The sequence below is a fragment of the Saccoglossus kowalevskii genome, chromosome 6 (assembly GCF_978046115.1).
Source record: "Saccoglossus kowalevskii chromosome 6, keSacKowa6.1, whole genome shotgun sequence".
Lineage (NCBI taxonomy): Eukaryota > Metazoa > Hemichordata > Enteropneusta > Harrimaniidae > Saccoglossus > Saccoglossus kowalevskii.
The window spans coordinates 29,521,950-29,548,023 of record NC_140646.1 but is presented as its reverse complement, the minus strand read 5'-3'; the positions used below and the strand labels follow the sequence as shown (position 1 = coordinate 29,548,023).

The following is a 26,074-nucleotide window of genomic DNA, read 5'->3' as shown; positions in this document are numbered from 1 at the left end:
AGTGATAATTGAGAACAGAAAATAATAAATAACATTTCCAATATTCATCATAATGTAATTTTTACTAATTAATCTTGTGCCGGTATATATTTAGTAAATTTGGAATAAAATCTCTATTTACTACTGTAACATTCCTAATATTTTACTTCTGTAATATTACTAATAACAGAGGAAACAGCTATTCAGTACAATTTATTTAATTATTGTTTTGAATTTACGACCTTTTTTGTCGTCTGAATGATACCTTCATTCTTAATACCGGTATGTTTTAATATATGGCCAATGTTATGGAAACTTATGAAGCATGTGCAAATTACAGAGGTGTTTTTCATGGTCAAAATGTCATATTTTAATGATTCAGTATACAACAAATGCACTTCTATTAGAGATGCGTGTTTGATCAAGCAAATACAATATTTTATTTTTTGCCTTCTGATTCAATATGTCAAATGTGCAAGCTAAAAATGGTAAACATTCATGAAAATTCCACATACTCATAAATTATACTCAAAAATTCTAAATGTCCAATGGAGCAAGTCAGAAATATAAATACCATCTGTTTCATCTGGTATATTTTCTTGAATTAATGTGTTGCAGTATTGAATTATAAAATTACTAAGCAAGTTTGTGTATTTTTATCTGACATTTTGTTAGTAGTGTTAGTAGGTTACATGCTACCTTTATTGCAAATCTTGAACTAAAATCTATAATAGAAGAAAAATGCGCATATTTATTATTTTAATTAGCTCATTTGCATAACTTAATGTGAATCAACTTTTTTTTACCCACAAAGCACCTATATATAATATAGCATAAAATGTTTGCATTGATTTATATATGTCAAGATATGTCGTTAATAGACTTGGCTGATAGTGCCAGACACTATGATATCCAGTTATACATATGACTGATGGTGCCAGGCACCATGATATCCAGTTATACATATGACTGATGGTGCCAGACACCATGATATCCAGTTATACATATGACTGATGGTGCCAGACATCATGATATCCAGCTATACATATGGCTAATGAATGATGGTGCCAGACACCATGATATCCAGTTATACATATGAATAATGAATGATGGTGCCAGACACCATGATATCCAGTTATACATATGACTGATGGTGCCAGACACCATGATATCCAGTTATACATATGGCTAATGAATGATGGTGCCAGACACCATGATATCCAGTTATACATACGACTGATGGTGCCAGACACCATGATATCCAGTTATACTTATGGCTAATTATGGCTGATGGTGCCAGATACCATGATATCCATTTATACATATGACTGATAGTGCCCAGACATCATGATACCCAGTTATACATATGGCTAATATATGATGGTGCCAGACATCATGATATCCAGCTATACATATGGCTAATGGATGATGGTGCCAGACACCATGATATCCAGTTATACATATGGCTAATGAATGATGGTGCCAGACACCATGATATCCAGTTATACATATGACTGATGGTGCCAGACACCATGATATTCAGTTATACATATGGCTAATGAATGATGGTGCCAGACACCATGATATCCAGTTATACATATGACTGATGGTGCCAGACACCATGATATCCAGTTATACTTATGGCTAATTATGGCTGATGGTGCCAGATACCATGATATCCATTTATACATATGACTGATAGTGCCCAGACATCATGATACCCAGTTATACATATGGCTAATATATGATGGTGCCAGACATCATGATATCCAGCTATACATATGGCTAATGAATGATGGTGCCAGACACCATGATATCCAGTTATACATATGGCTAATGAATGATGGTGTCAGACATCATGATATCCAGCTATACATATGGCTAATGAATGATGGTGCCAGACACCATGATATCCAGTTATACATATGGCTAATGAATCATGGTGCCAGATACCATGATATCCAGTTATACATATGACTGATGGTGCCAGACACCATGATATCCAGTTATACATATGGCTAATGAATGATGGTGCCAGACATCATGATATCCAGCTATACATATGGCTAATGAATGATGGTGCCAGACACCATGATATCCAGTTATACATATGGCTAATGAATCATGGTGCCAGACACCATGATATCCAGTTATACATATGACTGATGGTGCCAGACATCATGATACCCAGTTATACATATGGCTAATATATGATGGTGCCAGACATCATGATATCCAGCTATACATATGGCTAATGAATGATGGTGCCAGACACCATGATATCCAGTTATACATATGGCTAATGAATGATGGTGTCAGACATCATGATATCCAGCTATACATATGGCTAATGAATGATGGTGCCAGACACCATGATATCCAGTTATACATATGGCTAATGAATCATGGTGCCAGACACCATGATATCCAGTTATACATATGACTGATGGTGCCAGGCACCATGATATCCAGTTATACATATGACTGATGGTGCCAGACACCATGATATCCAGTTATACATATGGCTAATGAATGATGGTGCCAGACATCATGATATCCAGTTATACATACAGATATTTAGAGTATTTTATCGGCACTTTGTGGATTTGAAATAATATTTTGTCCTTCCTTTTCTCTTGGATATGGACCAATAGTTTTCAATTATTGCCCACATCTGTTGTTGTTGTAATGTTTTGTTTGATCATCCTGTCAAATTACATTGATATCCCACATTGAATTTTGAAACCCCCAAAATGTGACAAAATACTAAAACTATATCTACTGCAAATAATATAATTGTTAACACAATCAACAATCATGTTGATCAAATTTTTCTATGTGATATCTTGTTTACTTTAACACAAGGTTGCGTTGAAATCTGATTGAAATAGTTGGCGAAGGTAAATTTTTCAGTTACTAACTAAACTTTAACTTCATTCACAGAATAGCAAATAAAATAAAAAATGATTGTAACTGACAAATTAATCTATTGGTAGTAATATGATATCGACTTACAACACGTGTGAGTTTAAACGCTGATATATAAAATATTATGGTTGGGGATGAGGTCACAACTGAAAAAGTTAAATTTTAATTTATGGTTTGGTAAATATTTACATAGATGTTGTACTTGAATGCTTGGTATTTGAAGGCTATTTTTTTTTTTTTTTAATATTGTTTTAAATACTTTAAAGGTACATGTATATTCCTTGTGAGATTTGTCATATTGTATTTCACATTTGGATTTATGTGTGAAGTACCAGGCACTGGTGTTACCTGTTTGACATATATTGTATGAAGTTAGTTATTAGTGTTTCTTATCTGTCTCTGTACAGGCCATCAACTCATTAATTATAATGTACTGAAGATATCTGCTGTTTGTTTACTTCACTTTAATCCATGTAGGTTAGTTAAAGAGCTGGTGTGAGAAAAATATGTTGAAGAATTTTTCTAAACCTGGTCAGTGATTCAGTGTTTATTGAGTTCGGCTCGTACCCAGGGAGGTTCCCAGAGCCAACTGTTCACTTAGTAGTATAAATCCGAGTACATTCTGCCTTGCTTTCCAAGCATGTGGTGTTAGGTTTGGGAGACTGGTTTATAAACATGCAATTACCGTAGTACGTAAAAGAAAAAAGTTGTTTAATATAACACCCTTCGTAAAATCTGTTTTGGGGCATGTTACTAAAAATAATAAAAAATGAATCGGAAGAATTATTTTAAACAAGCAGCCTATCGGCTGAGATAGCTCCGCTGTTAGCAATGCACATTTCAATTAAAGAACTGAAGACATCATTAGAAAATGAACAATATGAATAGTATCAAAGCAATCGGACTTACAGTTTTTAACAAGAAGTCGAAAATATCACTTTTTACCAAAAATTACAAAAATATTCACCAAAATAAATTAATTAGAGAACTGAAGACATCATCACAAAACGAACAAATCTGAGAGAGGTCCACATGTAGTACCTATATATGTAATATCAAAGCAATCGGACTTACAGAAGTCGAAAATATCACTTTTTACCAAAATATCACTTTACGAAAATATCACTTTTTACCAAAAATGACAAAAATATTCACCAAAATTAGAGAATTGAAGATATCATCACAAAATGAACAAATCTGAGAGAGGTCCACATGTAGTACCTATATATGTAATATCAAAGCAATCGGACTTACAGTTTTCAACAAGAAGTCGAAAATATCACTTTTTACCAAAAATGACAAAAATATTCACCAAAATTAGAGAATTGAAGATATCATCACAAAATGAACAAATCTGAGAGAGGTCCACATGTAGTACCTATATATGTAATATCAAAGCAATCGGACTTGCGGTTTTTAACAAGAAGTCAAAAATATCACTTTTTACCAAAAATGACAAAAATATTCACCAAAATTAGAGAATTGAAGATATCATCACGAAATAAACAAATCTGAGAGAGGTCCACATGTAGTACCTATATATGTAGTATCAAAGCAATTGGACTTGCGGTTTTTAACAAGAAGTCGAAAATATCACTTTTCACCAAAAAATGACAAAAATATTCACCAAAAATAGAGAATTAAAGATATCATTACAAAATGAACAAATCTGAGATAGGTCCACATGTAGTACCTATATATGTAATATCAAAGCATTTGCACTTGCGGTTTTTTACAAGAAGTCGAAAATATCAGTTTTTACCAAAAATGACAAAAATATTCACCAAAATTAGAGAATTAAAGATATCATTACAAAATGAACAAATCTGAGAGAGGTCCACATGTAGTACCTATATATGTAATATCAAAGCAATTGCACTTGTGGTTTTTAACAAGAAGTCGAAAATATCAGTTTTTACCAAAAATGACAAAAATATTCACCAAAATTAGAGAATTAAAGATATCATTACAAAATGAACAAATCTGAGAGAGGTCCACATGTAGTACCTATATATGTAATATCAAAGCAATTGCACTTGCGGTTTTTAACAAGAAGTCGAAAATATCAGTTTTTACCAAAAATGACAAAAATATTCACCAAAATTAGAGAATTGAAGATATCATCACGAAATAAACAAATCTGAGAGAGGTCCACATGTAGTACCTATATATGTAGTATCAAAGCAATTGGACTTGCGGTTTTTAACAAGAAGTCGAAAATATCACTTTTCACCAAAAAATGACAAAAATATTCACCAAAATTAGAGAATTAAAGATATCATTACAAAATGAACAAATCTGAGAGAGGTCCACATGTAGTACCTATATATGTAATATCAAAGCAATTGCACTTGCGGTTTTTAACAAGAAGTCGAAAATATCAGTTTTTACCAAAAATGACAAAAATATTCACCAAAATTAGAGAATTGAAGATATCATCACGAAATGAACAAATCTGAGAGAGGTCCACATGTAGTACCTATATATGTAATATCAAAGCAATTGCACTTGTGGTTTTTAACAAGAAGTCGAAAATATCAGTTTTTACCAAAAATGACAAAAATATTCACCAAAATTAGAGAATTAAAGATATCAACATGAAATGAACAAACCTAAGAGAGGTCTACCCAAGGTACATATACACCAAGTATCAAAGCATTTAGGCTTGTAGTTTTCAAGAAGAAGTCGAAAAAGTAAAACATTGACACGGACGACGGACGACGACGGACGACGACGACGGACAATCACTCATATGATAAGCTCCGCTCGACAAAGTCGACAGTGGAGCTAAAAATATATGGGTTGTGGGTTCACCTTTTAGTACTAAGGTGAAGGTTGGGGTGAGGGGTTCTCTAAACTTTCTAAAGTTCACTAAGTATAATTTAACCAACTTGCATCATTCTGAAAATAAGACATGATAGCCATAACGATTGCTTGAGTTCTACAAGATCAAGATATATTTTGTCACTACATGTTATATCAAGCAGAATAAATGCCCACATGATGTTACTGTTACTATATGCTTGGTTATAATTTGTATGAGAAAGATAGTTTTTTCCAAGAATCAAAGATGTTTGAAAAAAAAGTTCTAGATTCAATAGCCAAGTATGAAGAAGATTTATCACAAAATGTAAATAATATCTCCGTAAAGGATGAACAAATAAATAAAATAATATCAGATCTCAAGAATAATAAAGCTGCAGGGCCAGATGAAATCACCCATGAAATCATCAAAGGTGGTGGCAAAGTAGTGACAGACTCATTAAAATTGATGTTTAATATGTGTCTCCACCTTGAGGTTGTCCCTGTAGATTGGGGAAAAAGCATAATAATACCATTACACAAGAAAGGCAATATAAAAAATCTGAATAACTATCGAGGCATTTCACTCAGCTCAGTTATTGGAAAAATTTATAGTAAAATAGTTGAAAAAGAATTAACCGATTTGGTGGAATCTAATAATATTTTAGGGGAAATTCAAGGGGGTTTCAGGAAAAACAGACGGACAATTGACCAAGTGTTCATTCTAAAAGGGATAGCTTCAATTCGTAAACACCAGAAAAAGCATACATATTTTGCCTTCTTAGATTTTAAAAAGGCTTATGACAGCATTTGGACAGAAGGTTTATGGTATGCTTTATGGCAGAATGGTGTAAAGGGCAAATTATGGCGTATAATAAAAAAATACATATAACCATATTGAAAGTAAAGTATCATTTGGCGATATTGAAACAGATTATTTTACACAGAATGAAGGTTTAAAACAAGGATGTGTTTTAGCCCCAACGTTATTCTCAATTTATATGAATGAATTCAAAAAACTGTTAGATGATTCACTACCGGTACTTGGTGTTAAATTGGATGAAATTTGTATAAATGGATTGTTTTTTGCTGATGATGTGGTGCTTATTGCACCAAATGAGGTCCAACTCAAATCCATGTTAAATGTCACAAACCATTTCTGCAAGCTATGGAAGATGACAATTAATGAGGAAAAGTCAAACGTGTTGATCATTAACAAGAAAGTTAACAAAAACAAAGATTGGCAGATTGGGAACTCAAAGATAAAAGAAGCGTCTGAGTATAAATATTTGGGTTATTGGATTACATGTAACTTGTCAGATCATACACAATGTACAAAAATATCTGAAAAGTTTAACAAGTTATTCCCCATTATGAAATCAATTCTTGGTAACCATGGCAATGTAAATAGAGTAGATTATGGTATATCCCTGTGGAACCATGGAACCACATTATTAGACCTGCCTTAGAGTATGCCTGTGAGTTACTAATATTTAGTTCAACAGATATAGAAAAATTAGAAAGAATGCAACGTACAGTGGGAAAGCAAACAAAGAAGTGCTATGTTTAATCCTGGGTGACAGTACAAGGCAGTATGATTCAGTCCTGTGTGACGAAATTGATACTTTTACAAAAAAATTCTTAGTTGATGCCATGGACAGTAGAAAGAGGTATACAGATAATATTTAATATTTTTCCAGTGTACTTCTTATATTTTAGTTTTCTTATTTTTTTTTTTTTTTTTTTTTGTTGTTGCTACTTTTAGATGTCTTTTGTTGTTGTTATATTTTGTTATCTTAGTTCATGTAACTTAATTTATTTTTGTCTATCAAAAGTTTTTTTTTTTTATCCATAAGTCTTTGAGTGAAATGTATTTTTTATTTGGTGCAGCTCCTAGTTTACATAGTGAGCCCCTGTTACAAAAGGGAAGCAATAAATAAATAAATAAATAAATAAATAAATAAATAAATAAATAAATAAATAAATAAATAAATAAATAAATAAATAAATAAATAAATAAATAAATAAATAAATAAATAAATAAATAAATAAATAAATAAATAAATAAATAAATAAATAAATAAATAAATAAATAAATAAATAAATAAATAAATAAATAAATAAATAAATAAATAAATAAATAAATAAATAAATAAATAAATAAATAAATAAATAAATAAATAAATAAATAAATAAATAAATAAATAAATAAATAAATAAATAAATAAATAAATAAATAAATAAATAAATAAATAAATAAATAAATAAATAAATAAATAAATAAATAAATAAATAAATAAATAAATAAATAAATAAATAAATAAATAAATAAATAAATAAATAAATAAATAAATAAATAAATAAATAAATAAATAAATAAATAAATAAATAAATAAATAAATAAATAAATAAATAAATAAATAAATAAATAAATAAATAAATAAATAAATAAATAAATAAATAAATAAATAAATAAATAAATAAATAAATAAATAAATAAATAAATAAATAAATAAATAAATAAATAAATAAATAAATAAATAAATAAATAAATAAATAAATAAATAAATAAATAAATAAATAAATAAATAAATAAATAAATAAATAAATAAATAAATAAATAAATAAATAAATAAATAAATAAATAAATAAATAAATAAATAAATAAATAAATAAATAAATAAATAAATAAATAAATAAATAAATAAATAAATAAATAAATAAATAAATAAATAAATAAATAAATAAATAAATAAATAAATAAATAAATAAATAAATAAATAAATAAATAAATAAATAAATAAATAAATAAATAAATAAATAAATAAATAAATAAATAAATAAATAAATAAATAATCGAGAGGGATTATAGATAATATTTTCATTGTCTGGAAAACATACAGGCCTGTCACATTTTTCTAACACATATGATATTTAGATTGTTTAGCCAATTATAAAATGATTCTAGATGATCAAGTTAATTCATTCATTCAAAGCATCTTGAAATTGTTGTTTATGTAGCCACCAGAGGAATACAGTATGCATCATTTAAAGATGAAATACTCTCGGAGCAATCAAAAAATATCTAGACACAAAAATGTATCATGTATCCTATCAATTTATCATAAAACGTTTTTGGATTTGTATCCATAATAGTGCTCTTGGACAAAGGTTAGATTAAAAAAAAAAAAATTAGCTGTCATGAACAAATAATTTATGATGTACTTAAGCACTCAGAAACACAATAGTAGTAGTACCATGTGAATATAAGTGTTTACAGCTCCTATTTATGTAGTGCAAAGAACAACACTAGAGGCAATATTGCAGAAACTGAAACATCAATCTACATGTAAGCTTCAACTCTACCTTACATTATATAAGTAATCCGTGGGAGTGGACATCTGGGCATTTTCACCGCCTGGCAACCACCACGGTGAAAACAAAAGCCGAAAACTATCAGAAAACAGTACTTTGGAGTAGTTGGTCAGACTCCCCTGAACAGTGTAAAAAGATTAGCCCTGCATGTTCAACATATATAAATTTGGCTGTTCAGGATTACTTCAAAGTTGAGTTTGTGTTGTTTTCTCGATTTCAGCTATTTTCACCAGCTCCTCGACCTGCGCTCTACAGCAGCTCGCGCAGAGCCCCCATAGAAAAACATGGTACAGTGGTGCACTCCTTAGCAACATAGAATGTTCTGTGATGTAGCTCACCCCCAATGATTGTAGTGATTATAAAACTTGTACAGTACAACTATAATATCAACATCGTGTTGGTTAAAGAGTTTATTATTCTCTGTTTCATCAGCTTTATTTTGCATGTCCTGCATAACTACAAATGTAGCTCAACAATAAATTTGACTAATGATATATAAAGGCAAAACTTTCTGTTTAGAGTGAAATGGAACAAGAGCAAACAGAGGGAGTGAACATTGTTTTCTCTGACCTCTGGTGAAACTTATTTCATAATATTACTACAAAAGTCCAGTCAACACCGAACCATCGAGATTAAATGATTAAATGTAATGACTGTAGAGCTACAAAAGGTGTTCATTTATGCCAATGAGATATTCAGCTTTGAAGTAAAAGCAATAGGTGATTTTCCGAACAATTGCGAGATCTCGCGAGATGCATGAAAGACGCGCGTCGAACGTCTGCCGCAAAAATCGAACGATTTGATTTTGAACTAGAATTTCTTTATTTCGCAGCTTACATTGACTGGCCGATCTTCGACAGAGGAATATTGCTTCCGAATACCCTCACTTAATCGAAATTGCCTATCATCAAATGTGGACAGCACATTATTAAGCATGGAAATGTCCCCGAAATACTTTCGCGTTTGTCGAATCCCATGCGATGTTTGACGCGACTACGACGCTATGACCTTTGTTTGTCCTGTTTTTACGTTCGATTTCACGCATAACGCGTGATTCTCGCAGTGTACGGAAAATGGTCAATTTCCTAATGACAGTAAATCCTCGGCAGTTCAAACCAAGTAACAAATGACAACAAGCATAGCCAACTCTTAGAATTAAAATCAAAAGTTGAAAATTTTGGTAGAAAAATCAACAAAATCAAAACAGTAGAAGCAGAAATTTACAACCTACAGACCTCAGTCAATTTTATTGGAAATTATTTTGATGAATTCAAAAACAAATGGAGAAATTGCTGGCTGAATATCAAATTACACAATCACGAATTGATCGATGATTCAACTAGAATTTTCAGTGACTCTCATAGGGGTATAAATTATTTGAAAGTAGTTATATGTTTCCAGAAGGTTGTGGTAATTGATAGCAGGAGGGGTATTAGGAACAGTGCCAATGTTCACATCACCAAGCATAATGCATCAAGCTGTCCTTGTCCTCATCAGGTTGTTCTTTTAGTATACATGTACCTGCAGAAACGACCTTGAAATTCATGGCATAAAAGAACAATACCACAAAATATGGTAAGGATAACACCCCCACCCCCCTGAAAAAAATAAAAAATCTGCCTCTGAAACTTGATGAGATATTCAGCATACAAATTGAAAATCTTTTTTTTTTAGATCCTGTTGAGAGATTATGGTATCATCAGGGTGAGATATTACCAATTATAATAGAATCTACAACAAAATCTTCGAATTTGATAGTTACCTATATTCTAGCTATATTGTATCATGAAGTGGTTGGGTTTCGAGACGTTGAAATCAAACAGACCCCAGGCAATCCAGACATTGATTCTGTAATGCAGAATTTAACAGGATGTCCAACAAGCTTTCCATGGTAAGTGCATGTTTCTTTATGAAAACGTTGTCCATGACCAGTGTAAAAATTTCCCACAATCCCACAAATAATTTGGTAGACACCTGGGCTACCATCTGTTACAATTAGTGGCGCTGATAAAAAGTTGTTAGACCAGTCAGTGTTGTTTAAACAATTACCAAACTATGTGTTCTGGCAGAAAACTGTGTACATTCAGGCATCTAAATGGAGCTATTCCCAATTCCCTTTGTATCATTGTTTGAACTTGTATACATGTACTTTGTTTCCATTTTGTGTCCAAAGTATATTCCTTGGACATACTTCCATCCTCATGATGGACAACAATTAAGTTCAATTAAGTTTAGAGAATGGCAAACAAAATATCCTAAAATATAATCTCAGCTACAAGTACTTTGGATAAGATTCTCTATTCTTTTTTTTGTCTTCAATTGAGACAGCTTTTCAATCATCCACCATGATGTAAACATAAATGAAGTGGCCCTGTGCACTGTTATTGCACCTCTATGTCATAATTGTAAAAAATGTTGTCATACTGTAAAATGACTAATTTTCACTGGGTTTAAATTTCGCTGTTCTACCATTTCAGGCATATTCAGTGGGTTTTAAATTCACGGTTTTATCATTCAGATAATGTGTTCTATGCTAAATTTTACATATTCTCTGAGTTTTAATTTAGCGCATTTTCCAGTCAGCGAAATAAGCAAAATTAAAACCCAGTGAATAATTAATCCTTTTACAGTAGTTTGTGCATGACCTAAACTAGTATTCAAGCTTTTTTTGTTGTGTTGTGTCTCAGATTTGCAATAAGGATTTGTTGATTGAAGATAAGATGACTATACCTTTTATTTTTAGGCTATGTAATGATAACAATGTTGCGAGTGTGCCTCCATCAACAGTAAATGCCGAGGTTTGGTGTGATCAAGAAATAGGCCAAACAGCTGACGAGTGGGTAGAAACTGGTTATGTAGTTCATGCTGGACATCTTGGACCCCTTGGCAGGTATGTTTTCATATTTATCCTACTTTAAAAATAAATTCTGGAGCACCTATTATAATAATGCATTAGGGTTCAACTCATTTGCCATTTTCCGTCTTATTTATTACCTTCTGTACTCAATTTATACCTATTCGTATCACAAAAAGCTTACAATATTAAAGTAAATATTATATAATAAAATTATATAAAATAAACTATTGTAAAAGGGTTAATTATTCACTGGTTTGTAATTTTGCTTATTTCGATGACTGGAAAATGCGCTAAATTAAAACCCAGTGAATATTATATGTAAAATTGAGCATAGAACACATTATCTAAATGAATTTAAAACCCACTGAATATGCCCGAAATGCTAAATTCACTGATCATGATGAGTCACTGCATATTAAAGACACAAATGTTGCTTATTACAGTTACAATAGCTTTACAATAAATAGGAATAAATTATGCATAGAACAACGTACAGTACATGGCCACATTCTGACACATAAACCTGAGAATATTTGAAAATCATTTGCACTATGTGCTGCCATGCAAATAATATGCATTTTATTAGATCACATTCTTTCATTACGAGTTACAAGCCTTATATAACATCATTGATATTTAATTAATATATAAATTTAGGTCATGAGATCATGTACACTGCTGGATAATTTGATAAAACTACCAAAACATTGGGTTATTTATCTTAAAATGCTGATTCCCTTAGGATATACGTAGGATATGTCCCCACTCACATCTCCCAGATTACCTGCCTGTGAGTATTCAGGCCTATTTCCTGAAAATTCACCATGAGTGCAGTAAATATTCTTAGTGACCCTGTCACCTGTTTTTAGCAATTGAAAAGAATTCCTGAAATTTGAACTGGATTGTTGTTGGATGGCAGAGCTACTTATCAACAAGTTTTTGAAGAAAAAAAACAAATTTGTGAATTTAAACTTTAAATTCGTGACTGAACCCAAAATATCAAAATAGTGAATAAACATAACCGTCGTCTTATCATAATAATGCATTGTTCCTAATATTAAAACTAAAGGTTTTTATATACTTAATGCTTTTGTATTTCTTGTTATCCCTCATAATATAGCGCAATAACTAAACTTCAGTTGTTTGCTTCTTGATAGATATGGTTGGTATGAACCAACCTATGTTATGCAGTATATTTATACAGAACGCAACATCATTGCAAATAACTGGTGGGTATTGAATGATCCATTTGTAAATGAGCTTTTCTACATTGATGCTGATCTGCTAGACAATCTTACATTGACTGACGATGGAGATGGTAGTCGATATTGTGAAGATTCTAACTGCGTAGATGGTGTGTTCAGAGTCCCCAGCTGTCCTAGAAATAATTCTAAATGTGCTGTGCTGTTAGCAGAATATGCAGGTAATTGCACACATTTCATCTATATGCCTAAATATCCATTTTTTTATGTTTTTGTGGACATGGCATAGATTACCATTTTATTAGCTTCCAACTGGACAGTCTGGGGGCTCATGGATTGGGTTCTGTTCATATGTCTGTCTGTCGCCCGTCCATTGTATTATCTCAGTACTTCATTCAAATTTGGTACATAGTTGATACATGATACTATTATACATCTGTCACCATAACGCCATAAGTTACAGCATGCCATAATTTTGCGGTATTTTACAGGGTATTTTCATCCTACCATATTAGGAAATGCAAATTCCAAATATGGAATGATTATTCACATAAGTGTCTTCCAATATTAAAAACAAACATGGCTGCCATATCAGGGTTTGACGAGACTCCACACAAAGAAGTTCGCTGATTCTGTTATAAACTTCTTAGATTTCGGCATTCCCATGACATATCATTGGGAGGAAAAGATGAATAATAATAAGGTTATTAGGATACCTAAAGTATGCTCTCAGACAGTACGTAGTTGCATTGACTTTCGCTGCGCATCAGTCGATACTCTCACTGTACTGTCTTTGTGTATACTTCTCGGTAACCTCTTAATAACCTCATAGTATACCTCATTTTTTTTCTGTTCAAATTATCAAATGGCAGCCATATTTGACCCCAAAATAACGTATATTTTATATAGTTATGCTGGTCGATTATGTTCAAACTTAGAATATATTAAATAAATTTATGTTGGCATACTGAGGCACATCTATTATTATATTATTAAAATCACCCAACTGGAGCCCATTTTAAACAACAAAAATACCTATTTTTGTTCATATTTGAGACTTGGTACATAATTTTCCAGACTTTGTACAGAGGAAGTACAGCATATTATTTCATGAAGTTGAGAGTTAATATTTTTCAAGATTTTTTGCAGTATGGCTGTCCATTTTGCCATTTTGTTTCACAAAAATCAGCAATTTTCACCTTTAACTGCACAATGCTGCTATATATCAAATTCATGCTGTTCAATTACTTCAAAACTTGGTTCACAGACAATTATGTTCCAGCGTAACTAAAATTGATTGTATCACAATCCCATTCAAAATGGTCGCCTGGCAGCCATTTTGTTTGGCTAAAAAATGGCAAGTTTCATCCTAGTTTACAGATATTTCTGTTTTAGCACATCAACAAAAGTTGATTGGTGCTACAATACAATCCAAGATATGGTAGTTGACTGACAGCCATTCTGTTTGATGAAAATCATCAATATGTTTTTTCTGCACAAGTTTTATAACTCAAATTCTCACTGTCCAATCAGGTCCAACATTGGTTCACAGACAATGGGGTTCAAGCACATCAGCATATTGTTTATGCCAAACTGGGCCACATTAAATGCTGTTCTCATCTAAATAATACACAACCACATATATTACCATATACTAAGGAACCTTTTTTAAAGTAAAGTCCAATTTTCAGTGGATAAAGGGTCAGAACTCTTGTTACAGGCCACTTTCTATTCAAGCCTTAATTAGTTGACAAATTTTACCAGTCAAAGAGGAGCTGCCTGAACACAATTTTGACAGCCAAAGAATCATTACTGCTGAAGAAGAGCTGCCTGAATATCGTTTTGACAGTCAGGGGGGAGCTGCCTTAATGCGGTTTTGAACACACTTCTTACAGTCCTTTGGCTAGAAGTAGTACATATTCACTGAAATCCAGAAAACAACATTAGATTTTAATCAGATTGAGACATACCATGAAATCGATTTTCTTTTATTTACAGATAACAACAAAGATGTATTGGTAGACCAAGTCACATTCTTGCAGTTAAATGTCACCATTGCATGGATTGGTCCTAAGCTAACTCGATTTGTTCAATCCTATTATCATGAAAGCAAACCTGTGCTCTACTTTAATTGGGTGCCTAATAGTATCACAGCATCTGGCAACTATACAAGGATTGAATTTCCAAACTGCATCATCAAAAGGATTGACAGGGGATGCGACTTCAATACAAATATTTTACATAAATATGCATGGGCTGATTTCCAGTCTGGTTTGCCTCATGCATTCAATATCCTCATGGATATGGAATTTACGCCATCCCAGATGGATTCCCTGTTAACATATCAATATTCAAATCATATAACTGAAGAAGAAACTGCTTGTGATTGGGTTCGAGAGAATGAAGATATATGGATGTCATGGATACCAGGTAATCAAGTCACCATCTATATGAAATTTCCTGTTATACATTTCTCTCTGCAGTACCCATCTTAAATTTATTTTTTTTAGTACAAATAATATTTCTTTGTTTTTACAGGTGTTGTAGTGAATCAGACTATATATCTTGGTGGTTTCTTCCCAAACACTGGTGGTAAATGGCCTCAGCCCGGAATTGAGCCAGCTGCCCACATGGCAATATCAGCTGTCAATGCTAATTCATCTATTTTACCAGTATACAACTTAGATCTACATACCTTTAACACACAGTGTAATGAACAACTTTCCATGTTGGCATATCTAAAATATATAACTGATAATGAACATACAAGTGTTGGTAAGTGTTTTCATACGTTATTCCTGCCATGTATGAGTAAACCCTTTTTGCTGCCCTCAACTGTATGTGTTGAAAATTCTTTCGTTTTTGCCTGTATGTTATTCATTTTCAATATTACCGGTACCCTCATAACCAGCTAGCACTTTAAACTTGACTACTAAGTGTTTTCTGTGTGCACTACTTCAGGTATTGTTGGTCCAGCCTGTTCAGATGAGGCACAGATAATAGCTGGAATGTCTACATATTTCCATAATATCATGATAAGCTATAGTTCAGAGTCACCTGTTTTATCTGATAGAAGTCAGTATCCACACTACTACAGAACATATCCACCTGCCACACAATTTGCGTAAGTACATCTAAATAGTGTGAATTACAGTATTTGAGCTGGAGTTTGTTTTCACTGAAAACAGTAAATTGGGAGTTGACAAATGTAACTGATAGTCATTCAAAATTTTCACTGAATGTAATATATTCAACATCATACTGTGTATTTCCATTTCTCACAATTCCATTATATTTCTCTTGGGAGATCTCTTCACCAAAAGTAGTGAAAATAATCTACATCACCCCTCTATATTAGGCAATATCCAAGCATGTACATTTTCAAATATCTGACTTTATAATGAAAGTTATTAGGCCAAGCCTGGTTACTGGTAATTTATAATAACAGATTTTCCAATATCTGATCTTCCACTGCCCTTAGCAGGGCTTCAGGGTATTTTCATTGCATTGATTGAAAGAAATGACATCACGTATTAACATGGGTAATGACTTACAGTTCATTCAGACCCATTATTAGATATCAATGGAAATTACCATATCTGACCTGATATCTTCTTATTTAAATTTTCAGTAATTGTTATGTAGAGTTCTTTGAATACTGGGGATGGGAGCAATGTGCCACTTTAACGGAAGATGGAAGCGAATTCGCATACTTAGTATCCGCTATTCATGCAGCATTTACTATGAATGGTATTGATGTGGTAGTCAGTCGTAGGTTTACTGAAGGTGAACATTCCCTGGACATGTCATTCTACATCACAGAGATTAAAGAAAATGAGGCACACATTGTCATTGGTAATTTCTATGAATACGCCGCTAGAGCTGTAATATGTGAAGCATACAAACAGGTATTAATCTAATTATTATACATCTGTCACCGTAACGCCATAAGTTACAGCGTGCCGTAATTTTGCAGTATTTTATGAGGTATTTTCATCCTACATACTAGGGAATGCAAATTCCAAATATGGAATGATTACGCGCATAAGTGTCCTCTAATAATAAAAACAAACATGGCTGCCACCAGGGTTTGACTGGACTCCATACCATACAAAGAAGTTCGCTGATTCTATTCTAAACTATTTGGATCTCGGCATTCCCATGATGTATCCTTGGAAGGAAAAGATGTATAATAATAAGGTTATTACAAGATACTTCAAAGTATGCACTCAGACAGTACGCTGTCACATCGACCTCTGCTGCGCGTTGGTTGATACTGCCGCTGTACTGTCTTTGTGCATATTTTGAGGTATCTTCGTAATAACCTGATATTATACTATTCATAATAATATTGTAAAAACAATCATAAACATGGCAGTCTAAATAAATAATGACAGTGATAAATGGAAACTTCAAAGGGTACACTTAGGCAGCACTTGGAAAACATGTTTAAAAACTACCAGTAATAGTTGTGTACCCACAATTATTCAATTATTCTTCAGTACTGTATGTATTGCCTTTATTATTCTAGGGTACAACTGCCCATGAGGGATATCAGTGGTTTCTGCCGGCATGGTATGCTAGAGACTGGTGGGATACGGACTATTACAATGAACATGAAAATGAATATGTACATTGTACAACACAGGAAATGGAGAAAGCTGTTGCAGGCATAATGACTTTTTCAAGAATGAACTGGCAAGAGAGTAATGTAACTGTTGTGGGTGATACAACTGTCAGAGAGTTCACTGAACAATATCTGAATATTGTAGACAATTTGGTTAGTAATCTCTCCTACCTAGTCTTGTTTACTATACCTCTCCCACAGACACAAGGATATAAGCCATTTCATATCAGCATGGGAAATACATTATTGATATAAGGCTATAAATGCATTCAATTTAATTTCATTCATTGATTCATTGAATCATTGATTCATTCATACATTCATTCATTCATTCATTCATTCATTTAATTTAATCGTTAGCTCATCTATAATTATAATTGAAGACACTATCTTGATTTTTTAATTTCAGGGTATTCCACCATCTCCCTATGCTGCCTATGCCTATGATGCTGTATGGACTATCGCTATTGCATTGGATAAACTATTAGAACATGATGTATTTGCACTGAGTACCATAACAACAAATAAAACTGTACAGTGAGTATGCAATAAACCATTGTCTCAAAAATTAGACTGCTGACTTTTTTTAAGTCAATAACCCAGGAGTACAAATCCTGGATGTTTGCATTTATGAATAGGCTTCTATCATAATATACTTAATATACCATTTGTTACAACATCAATTATTTTGTATGGTTAACTGAAGAAAATAATCATGTTTAATTTTTAGGAAATACATGGGCTTTATTGATGAATCATTATTCGAGGGTTTGTCTGGCAAAGTGTTCTTTGATGGGCCTGATAGAACAAGTAGTATAAAGATTAAACAAATGTTCGCACATACATCTAGTGTAAGTATTACAATCTTTGTGAAACATTACTGTTAATTAACTCCATCACCTACCTAGTCAGTCACTCACTTACTTACCGGTAGAAAATGCTCAAAAACACAACGACTCACTCACAAAATTATATTATTTTCTACTCTGTATTTTGTAATCACTTACCAACTTATAATTATTTATTTTAGTTTTTTGGTTCATGTTATCCTTCGGGCCTTGGAAATCTGACTATTGATGAGAGTCTTATTACATGGGTTACTGGTGTACCACCAAATGATGGGAAATCAGGTAATATATCTGAGCTGTAGTTATATATATGGTCAGACTCTTGAGAATACATGCATTATCACTTGATCACTTTTCTTTTACTTCCCGACTGGACCCGATTGAAAAAGCTTATGAATTATCAGTGTATCCGTTTGCAAGTCTAATTTTCTCATGGACCAATGGCCTCCAGACTTGTTATGTAGTTCTTATATGTTGGTATATGTGTGCCTCTGATTATTTTTCTGATCACATTGAAAACTGTTGACTGATGACTGATGATCATATTTAATCCAAAAAGTATCTAAAAACCTACATTTTATATACAGTATGTACATTCAAAACTGTTGACTGATGATCATATTTAATCCAAAAATTATCTAAAAACCTACATTTTATATATGTATACGCAGAGCATTATGTCCAAGCTTCACAGACCCATTTTGTTCAAAGTTAGATCATTTGTAAAATATCTATTATCTTTTGAGTTCAATTGAAATTGTAGCCATTTTGTGGTCATAAAAATTCATCTGTTCATTTCAGCCATTTCGGGACAGAATCTTGGCTGTATATGAATGAGACCTTGATGCACGTCATGTCATTTTATTAAATGTGATTCCAGAGATGTGTGTCTGACATACCTTGACTAATAATGTTCAAACTTTATATATAGATTGTACATCTTGAATTGTTGCAAATATGTACATTTATTTTTTGACCATAAGATTCAAGATGACCGAATGGCAGCCATTTAAATGCTAACAAATCAAAATAAAGCAATTCTGCTATTTTAGACCCAGAGCATGACTTGTTGAAACTTAAATTGATACAGAGACAATGTAATGTTCCACAAATAATTTTTGTTGTGATTTTATTCAAGATGGCTGGCTGGCAGTCATTTTGTTTGACGAAAATAAACAATACAAATATTTTCATCTTTTTTTTGCATAATTTATATCTCAAATTCTCTATCAATTAGGTCCAAAGTTGGTATAATGGCAATTGTTCTCACATGTCGAAAACAATTTATCTATATTGCAATCCAATCGAAGATTGCATACCAACAGCCATTTTGTTTTACATTTTGCCAACATAGACATTTATACATTAAGTTGTCTTGCAGTCTAAAACAGTCTAAGAACTGAATGTTCACAGTTCAATTACAAAACCTGTACATATTATATTTTTTTGCAGATTATGTGCCTTGTGTTTTTGGTGAATCAATGAGAAAATCCCTTGGTATTGAATGTTCTGGAGTTATTTTTATACTTGTTTGTATTGTACTTATCACTATCACTATGATCATCCTGAGTTTCTGTATTTTTGTTAAACTCAGGTAAGTCATTATCACTGTTATTCAATATACCGGTACCTTAATTATATTATAAAATATTTGTATGATCTTGTTCATTACAAATCTACTTAATATTCAACTTTTGACATTTGGATTGTCAAAATTTCATATCCAAATTAATAATGATAATATTTTATTTCACTGTACTTTACCGTAAAATTATTAACTTTCATGGGGAATTAAATTTCTTTATTTTTTATTTTGATATTCTGAGAATATTCACTGGATTTTAAGTTTGATGAATTTTGTAAATTTCAATTTGTTAATGTGGATTTAATTAAAAGTAAATTTCACTTATCAACAAAAATACAAATCCTGGAAAAAATTACTACATTTACAATAATAAAAACAACACAGGGAATCTTTCCACAACACACATCTTTATAGTCAAAGACTAACTTTACTTACATATTTTGATTTACAATTTCATGGATTTAGGATTTTCACTAGTGATGACATTAAATAAAAGTATGGTATCTGCTATATAAAATCAACAATGTAGTATTTTCTTCACAGTCACAGGTCACAGTCCCTCTATCACTGTGAGAGATTGTTGTGATTAGGTCTTTTTAGATATATTTCCCAAGAGGTATCAAAGTGTAACTAGCCTTGCTTTTTACTATCAGGTATGATAGGAAAGTACGAAGCACCAATGCCAGGATTAAAGAGCTGGGATTACTTCATAGGAATGCAGATATTTTGACTTTAGATGAATGGGAATTAGCTCGTGAAAATGTGGTGCTCAATCGTAAATTAGGTGAGGGTGCATTCGGTACAGTCTACGGTGGAGAAGGACTTGTGGATGGAAAATGGTTAGCTGTAGCTGTGAAAACACTGAAAATAGGATCATCTCTTGAAGATAAGGTAAATTGGAGTCATCAATGAACTTCCTGCATGATTGAATATTTCACATTTTGTGAAAGTTCAAAAAATACGTTGTACTAATTTATAAATGTTTTGATTTGTTCAGCTGGATTTCCTGAGTGAAGCTGAGATGATGAAACAGTTTGATCATATCAATATAGTACAATTATTTGGAGTTTGTACAAGATCTGAACCAGCTTATACTGTCATGGAGTACATGCTACATGGTAAGACTCTTTTATCAATTCATCTTACTTTTAATATATTACTAACATTAGACAAAAATCTTATCTAGTGCAGATGCTGGTGGTAGTAGGACTGGACTAAAATTCATGTATACAGTGGTCAATGAGTATGCTGCTATGAACTAAATCAACATTTGTTTAATGACGTCTTCAAGTATTCAGTGTTTCTCTCACCATTTGTTTTCTTCTTTAGGTGACTTGAAAACCTACTTACTATCAAGACGTCATTTGGTACCACAGATGGGCTCAAAGGAAGCAGAACTCATTTCTCCTAATGTGCTCACTGAGATGGCATTTGATATCGCTGCTGGTTTAGATTATCTTTCCAGTATGCATTTTGTTCACAGGTAGATAATTTACCATATCAGCAAAGTGCAAGAAAATAAACAGTTTTGTAACGCATACTTCAATTTCAGTTTCATTTTAGTGCCATTTTTGTCCAACGATGTTTATCAGTTGAGTGCCTGCATTTATTACAAAAGTTTTTGCCTGCAGTCCAATAGTGTGTCCATTCTACCAGTTGCCTGTTTATGCATAAAATATAAGTTGGCATATTTTGTTAGCATCCTAAGACAAGCATTAATTTACATAGTAAACAGAGGCAGGGTTTTGTAATTGACATTATCTATGAGCACTCTCTAAGATTAAGCAGTTTTCCCTAATATTATATTAATAACAATCAAATACAGTATTAAGTGTAGAAATATATAACTATTCATTATTAGTCAACAATGAAATATATTCTGCTGTACTATATATTATGAAACAATTTTTAGCACTGTTTTTATTGAACCGCATTATTTTAACCTTTTTCTTCAAAACTCAGGTTTTAAAAGTAATTTGAGAAGACAAATAGTCCTCAATCAGTATTCATCTTATATTATTACATAGTCCATGTTTGTTTGTTGAAGAGAGGGAATATGGCATGCGACAATAAGATACAGAAAACTTGAATGCAAACAAAAACATGGAACTGCTCAGTAATGTTCTGATGCCCATATATTGTGAATACTGCCAACAATACCACTTTAACCTTTTCACCACCAGACTTTCTTGCCCAAATTTTTTTTGCACTTTTTTCTTATATTCTTCAATATTTCTAGAAATGAACCCTAATTTTGGAGCCAATAGACAAAATTTGAGTTAATTTTCAGTTTGCTATTTTTGTTCTAATCTTCTGAAGAAAAGTGCAGACTATAAACAGAACTATATTGTGAATTTCTGATGAAAAGAGGAAACTTTGAACAGGTGGTGAAAAAGTTAATAATATTCATCACCAACATTTCTATATTTGATCAGAGCAATGCTTAGTACTTTCCCTAAATACTTGTATATCCTATATTCTAATTCCATACCTGTTACTTACAGGGATGTTGCATGTCGTAATTGTTTAGTACATGCTAGTCATGTAGTTAAGCTGTGTGACTTTGGGATGGCAAGACCACTCTATGACTCTGACTACTATAGATTTGGCAAGAAAGGTATAAATAATTAATTGTCTTATCTTTTTATCTGTCATATGAAAACATATCAATTATAGTTTTTTTTTCCTGTTACTATAAAATTTTGAATCGAACTTTACTTATTGAAAGTAAATTCTAAGAAGATATAATGACATCAGAAAGTCTGATTTGCAAGATTATTACATAACACACCACCGTCCATGACGTTTAAAATGCATGTTTATTCTGAAAAACTCAATTTTAGAACCTTTCAGTTCCGTATGTACCATGGAATATTCAATTCAATTTTGTTCGCGATCGTCAGGTCTGTTACCAGTTCGTTGGATGTCTCGAGAGAGTGTTATTGATGGGATTTTCTCCACTAAAAGTGATGTTTGGAGTTTTGGTGTTGTACTGTATGAGATAGTCACCTTTGGTAGTTTCCCTTACCAAGGACTCGCAAATTCTGAAGTAGTGGATGCTTTAAAGCGCAATGAGACATTGAATCCCCCAGAAGGATGTAATCCTGTATTGTAAGTGAACATTTTACTCTCTATAATACAAAAAATGCATTTGGGGCTTGTTGTTTTCTAGTGTATAAAGTATAGCAATGAAAATAATTACACTAAAATATTATATAGTTAATAATAATCCTGGTGAAACAACTGTTACAGTTCAATTATTAATAATTGTAGCATTATGGATGAAACATTTGTTTTTTTAAGCTGTTGTTTGATACTCAACACTGCAGATCTAATCAGATTATGATTTGTCTTGAAAAATTTTTCATTTGCAGATACATGAATGTATTCGTTTGATACAAAATCAAAACCACTAAAACAACCAGTGCACATGCATATTATGGAATTTCATTGTTTCATTGAATTAATATGTCTGCTACAAGAACAGTGTTTTCATTTTATTGACAAATCATAAGACCCATGTATCCATGAATATACAGTGTCAACAATACTAAAAATTACATTCTCTCATCCTTATTGCATTATTTATTTATTTAATTTTAAAGACATGAGAAAATGACAAAAGGATTTTTGCAATTGATCTTCAAAATATCATTTATGCTATTACTTTTTAGAAAAGATTTAATGAAGAGATGTTGGTCCATAAGCCCAGATGATAGACCTAGCCCATTAGAAATCATGGAAATTGTTGGTTACCATATGGATTTGATAACACCATGTTTAGAATCGCCAATGTTTTGCAAAGATACCACAAATTGTTCGATAGAAAATCAACCACCACCCTTGCCTCCAAGACCAAACAGATGGAAGAACAAATTCACAAAGTCACCTTTGCTGAGTAGGAAAACTGACGCTGTGAGACGATCACACTCTACATGTAACTCGGGCGATTTTGGACATCCCAAGAATGGAGCGATGAGGAAAAAAATCTCGGTGAAAAGATCAAAAACAATTTCAGAAAGGTTGCATGATATTAATGTTGAAAGATATAAAGAAAAGCAAGAAAGATCCAGATCAATACCTTACTCTCAAAAACCTAGTATTGAAGAAATGATTAATGAAGAGAATGTATTTGATGAACAGAAGACTGACATTCATGTTGACAGGAGTGCATTAACACTTAAAGATACAAACCAGAATTCAATCATTGAAATCAATGATGAAATTAGCCACAAGGAGATTGTTTCAGATTCAGAAAATTCCTCAGGATATGATAGTCGACATCAATCTACAGGAAGTCAAGACAGTCTCCTCTCTCACAAGGACTATAAGAAGCAAAAGAAGCCAGACATTGAAATGGAGACAATGCAAATGCACAAACTTAATGTACTTTTTGCCTTGTCACTCCCAGATGAAGCGTCTTCTATTGTTTGAAAATCCATCCGATCAGTTGTTATAAAACTTTATTGCCATTCAAACAAGATCCTGTATTTTAAAACAGAAAATGTATCTTTGAAAGGATGCCAAATAATTCCAATCACCAGTCAGAGCAATTCTGACAAAAAACAGCTTCATGAAGCTTGCCACATTGTCAAAATTTATTGGGCATCTTCAGAACTACCTCTATTCCAAACATTGACCATATTGGTCTTGTTCAATTCATCAATTCAGCTGAATTTTACATAAGATCTTGGATTTAGCATATTTGAAACACAATGTGTTGTGTGTCAAAGTTTGCATTGTGGAAGAGAAATCTACACTAATGTACATGTATCAGGAAATATACTAGTACAAGAATTTTATTATTATAATATTATAAAGAATTTATTTTTTACATTTATGTACACAATACATGTTCAATCATTTTTCTGTAGTGGTATTTACAGTAAAAAAAACTCTACACTGCTATGTAAGTGTCATAGACTATTAATTATCTGTTGTGGTAATATTTTCATTCAACCTGAAAAAATTCAAAATTCGGAAAAAGTAATGCAATTATGTTACAACTTTTAGTACCCAGTGCTAATTTGCACAAGCAGTCAGTATGACCTAGAGTACGAGTCAATACTCATACTTTGTGTTAATAATACTGATAAAAGTGGAGAACATATTTTCAGGAAATTTTATATAAAGGACCCTGTACACAATTGTTCAAATTGTCTTATGGTGGTAAGATTTGTTTTAAATAATTAATGCAGTGACTATAGAGTAACGTAAACCATGTGCAATAACCACAATTTACACGTAAGAAATACTTTTGAATGTTGCAGCAAATTTCGCTTTAAATGGGACAACCCTAAATAATGTACGTTTAATAAATATCAACAAAAATGATGTGTACTGGTGTTTTATGTGGCCGTGCATGTATTAAAAGGTGGTGTAGTCACACTATTTTATTAATACATTTATTATTTAGCTCTTGGTTATTGGTTGATACATGTTATTGTTTTTGCAATCTTGAGGAATAATCGCCAGCTGCTGAAAGTATTTATAAGCAGAACAGAACAGCATTTGCAGTACATCAATATGGAAAATAACAGTATAGTAGGTGCTTCTGTTTGACATACGATAGTAGTATTTTAACAATGTGCACCACCTTTCCAGATATTCATTATTGGGTATTCAACTCTTTTTATATTGTCAAATAGCCAATTACTACTATTATATTCTCCAATATTGACAAATGTGGTTTTCCCTAGAGGTTTTTCCAGTGGTGCAGCCCTTGGTTGCCTAGCAATACAGGGCATCATTGGTGACATTAATATATGCTAATTTAGTTCTCCTTATTAGACATGGTGAACTCCTGCTTTCTGTATCTTTTACTTTTGTGTAACATTCTTTGAATACCCCATTAGGTGAATGAACAAATCC

The 26,074-nt window shown here is 32.0% G+C and overlaps 1 protein-coding gene across 1 annotated transcript; it reads left to right on the top strand.

The window, feature by feature from the left end:
• Positions 1-5,977: 5,977 nt before the first annotated feature.
• On the top strand, positions 5,978-24,637 carry LOC102800514 (uncharacterized). Its single transcript, XM_085500655.1, has 19 exons — positions 5,978-6,566; positions 10,759-10,975; positions 11,828-11,974; positions 13,099-13,364; positions 15,142-15,573; positions 15,682-15,918; positions 16,105-16,267; positions 16,775-17,051; positions 17,675-17,923; positions 18,180-18,307; positions 18,501-18,621; positions 18,801-18,900; positions 20,071-20,212; positions 20,857-21,094; positions 21,201-21,321; positions 21,533-21,686; positions 22,708-22,820; positions 23,107-23,314; positions 23,878-24,637. The coding sequence occupies exons 1-19, from the start codon at positions 5,978-5,980 to the stop codon at positions 24,635-24,637; spliced, it is 4,662 nt and encodes a 1,553-aa protein (XP_085356781.1).
• Positions 24,638-26,074: the final 1,437 nt, after the last annotated feature.

Excerpts from the sequence above, each read along its gene's own strand:
- LOC102800514 (XM_085500655.1), top strand. The coding sequence starts at position 5,978 with ATGTTTGAAAAAAAAGTTCTAGATTCAATAGCCAAGTATGAAGAAGAT. Across the intron at positions 13,365-15,141 it reads GCTGTTAGCAGAATATGCAG|ATAACAACAAAGATGTATTG; the intron begins GTAATTGCACAC and ends TTTTATTTACAG. Across the intron at positions 21,095-21,200 it reads GATCATCTCTTGAAGATAAG|CTGGATTTCCTGAGTGAAGC; the intron begins GTAAATTGGAGT and ends TGATTTGTTCAG.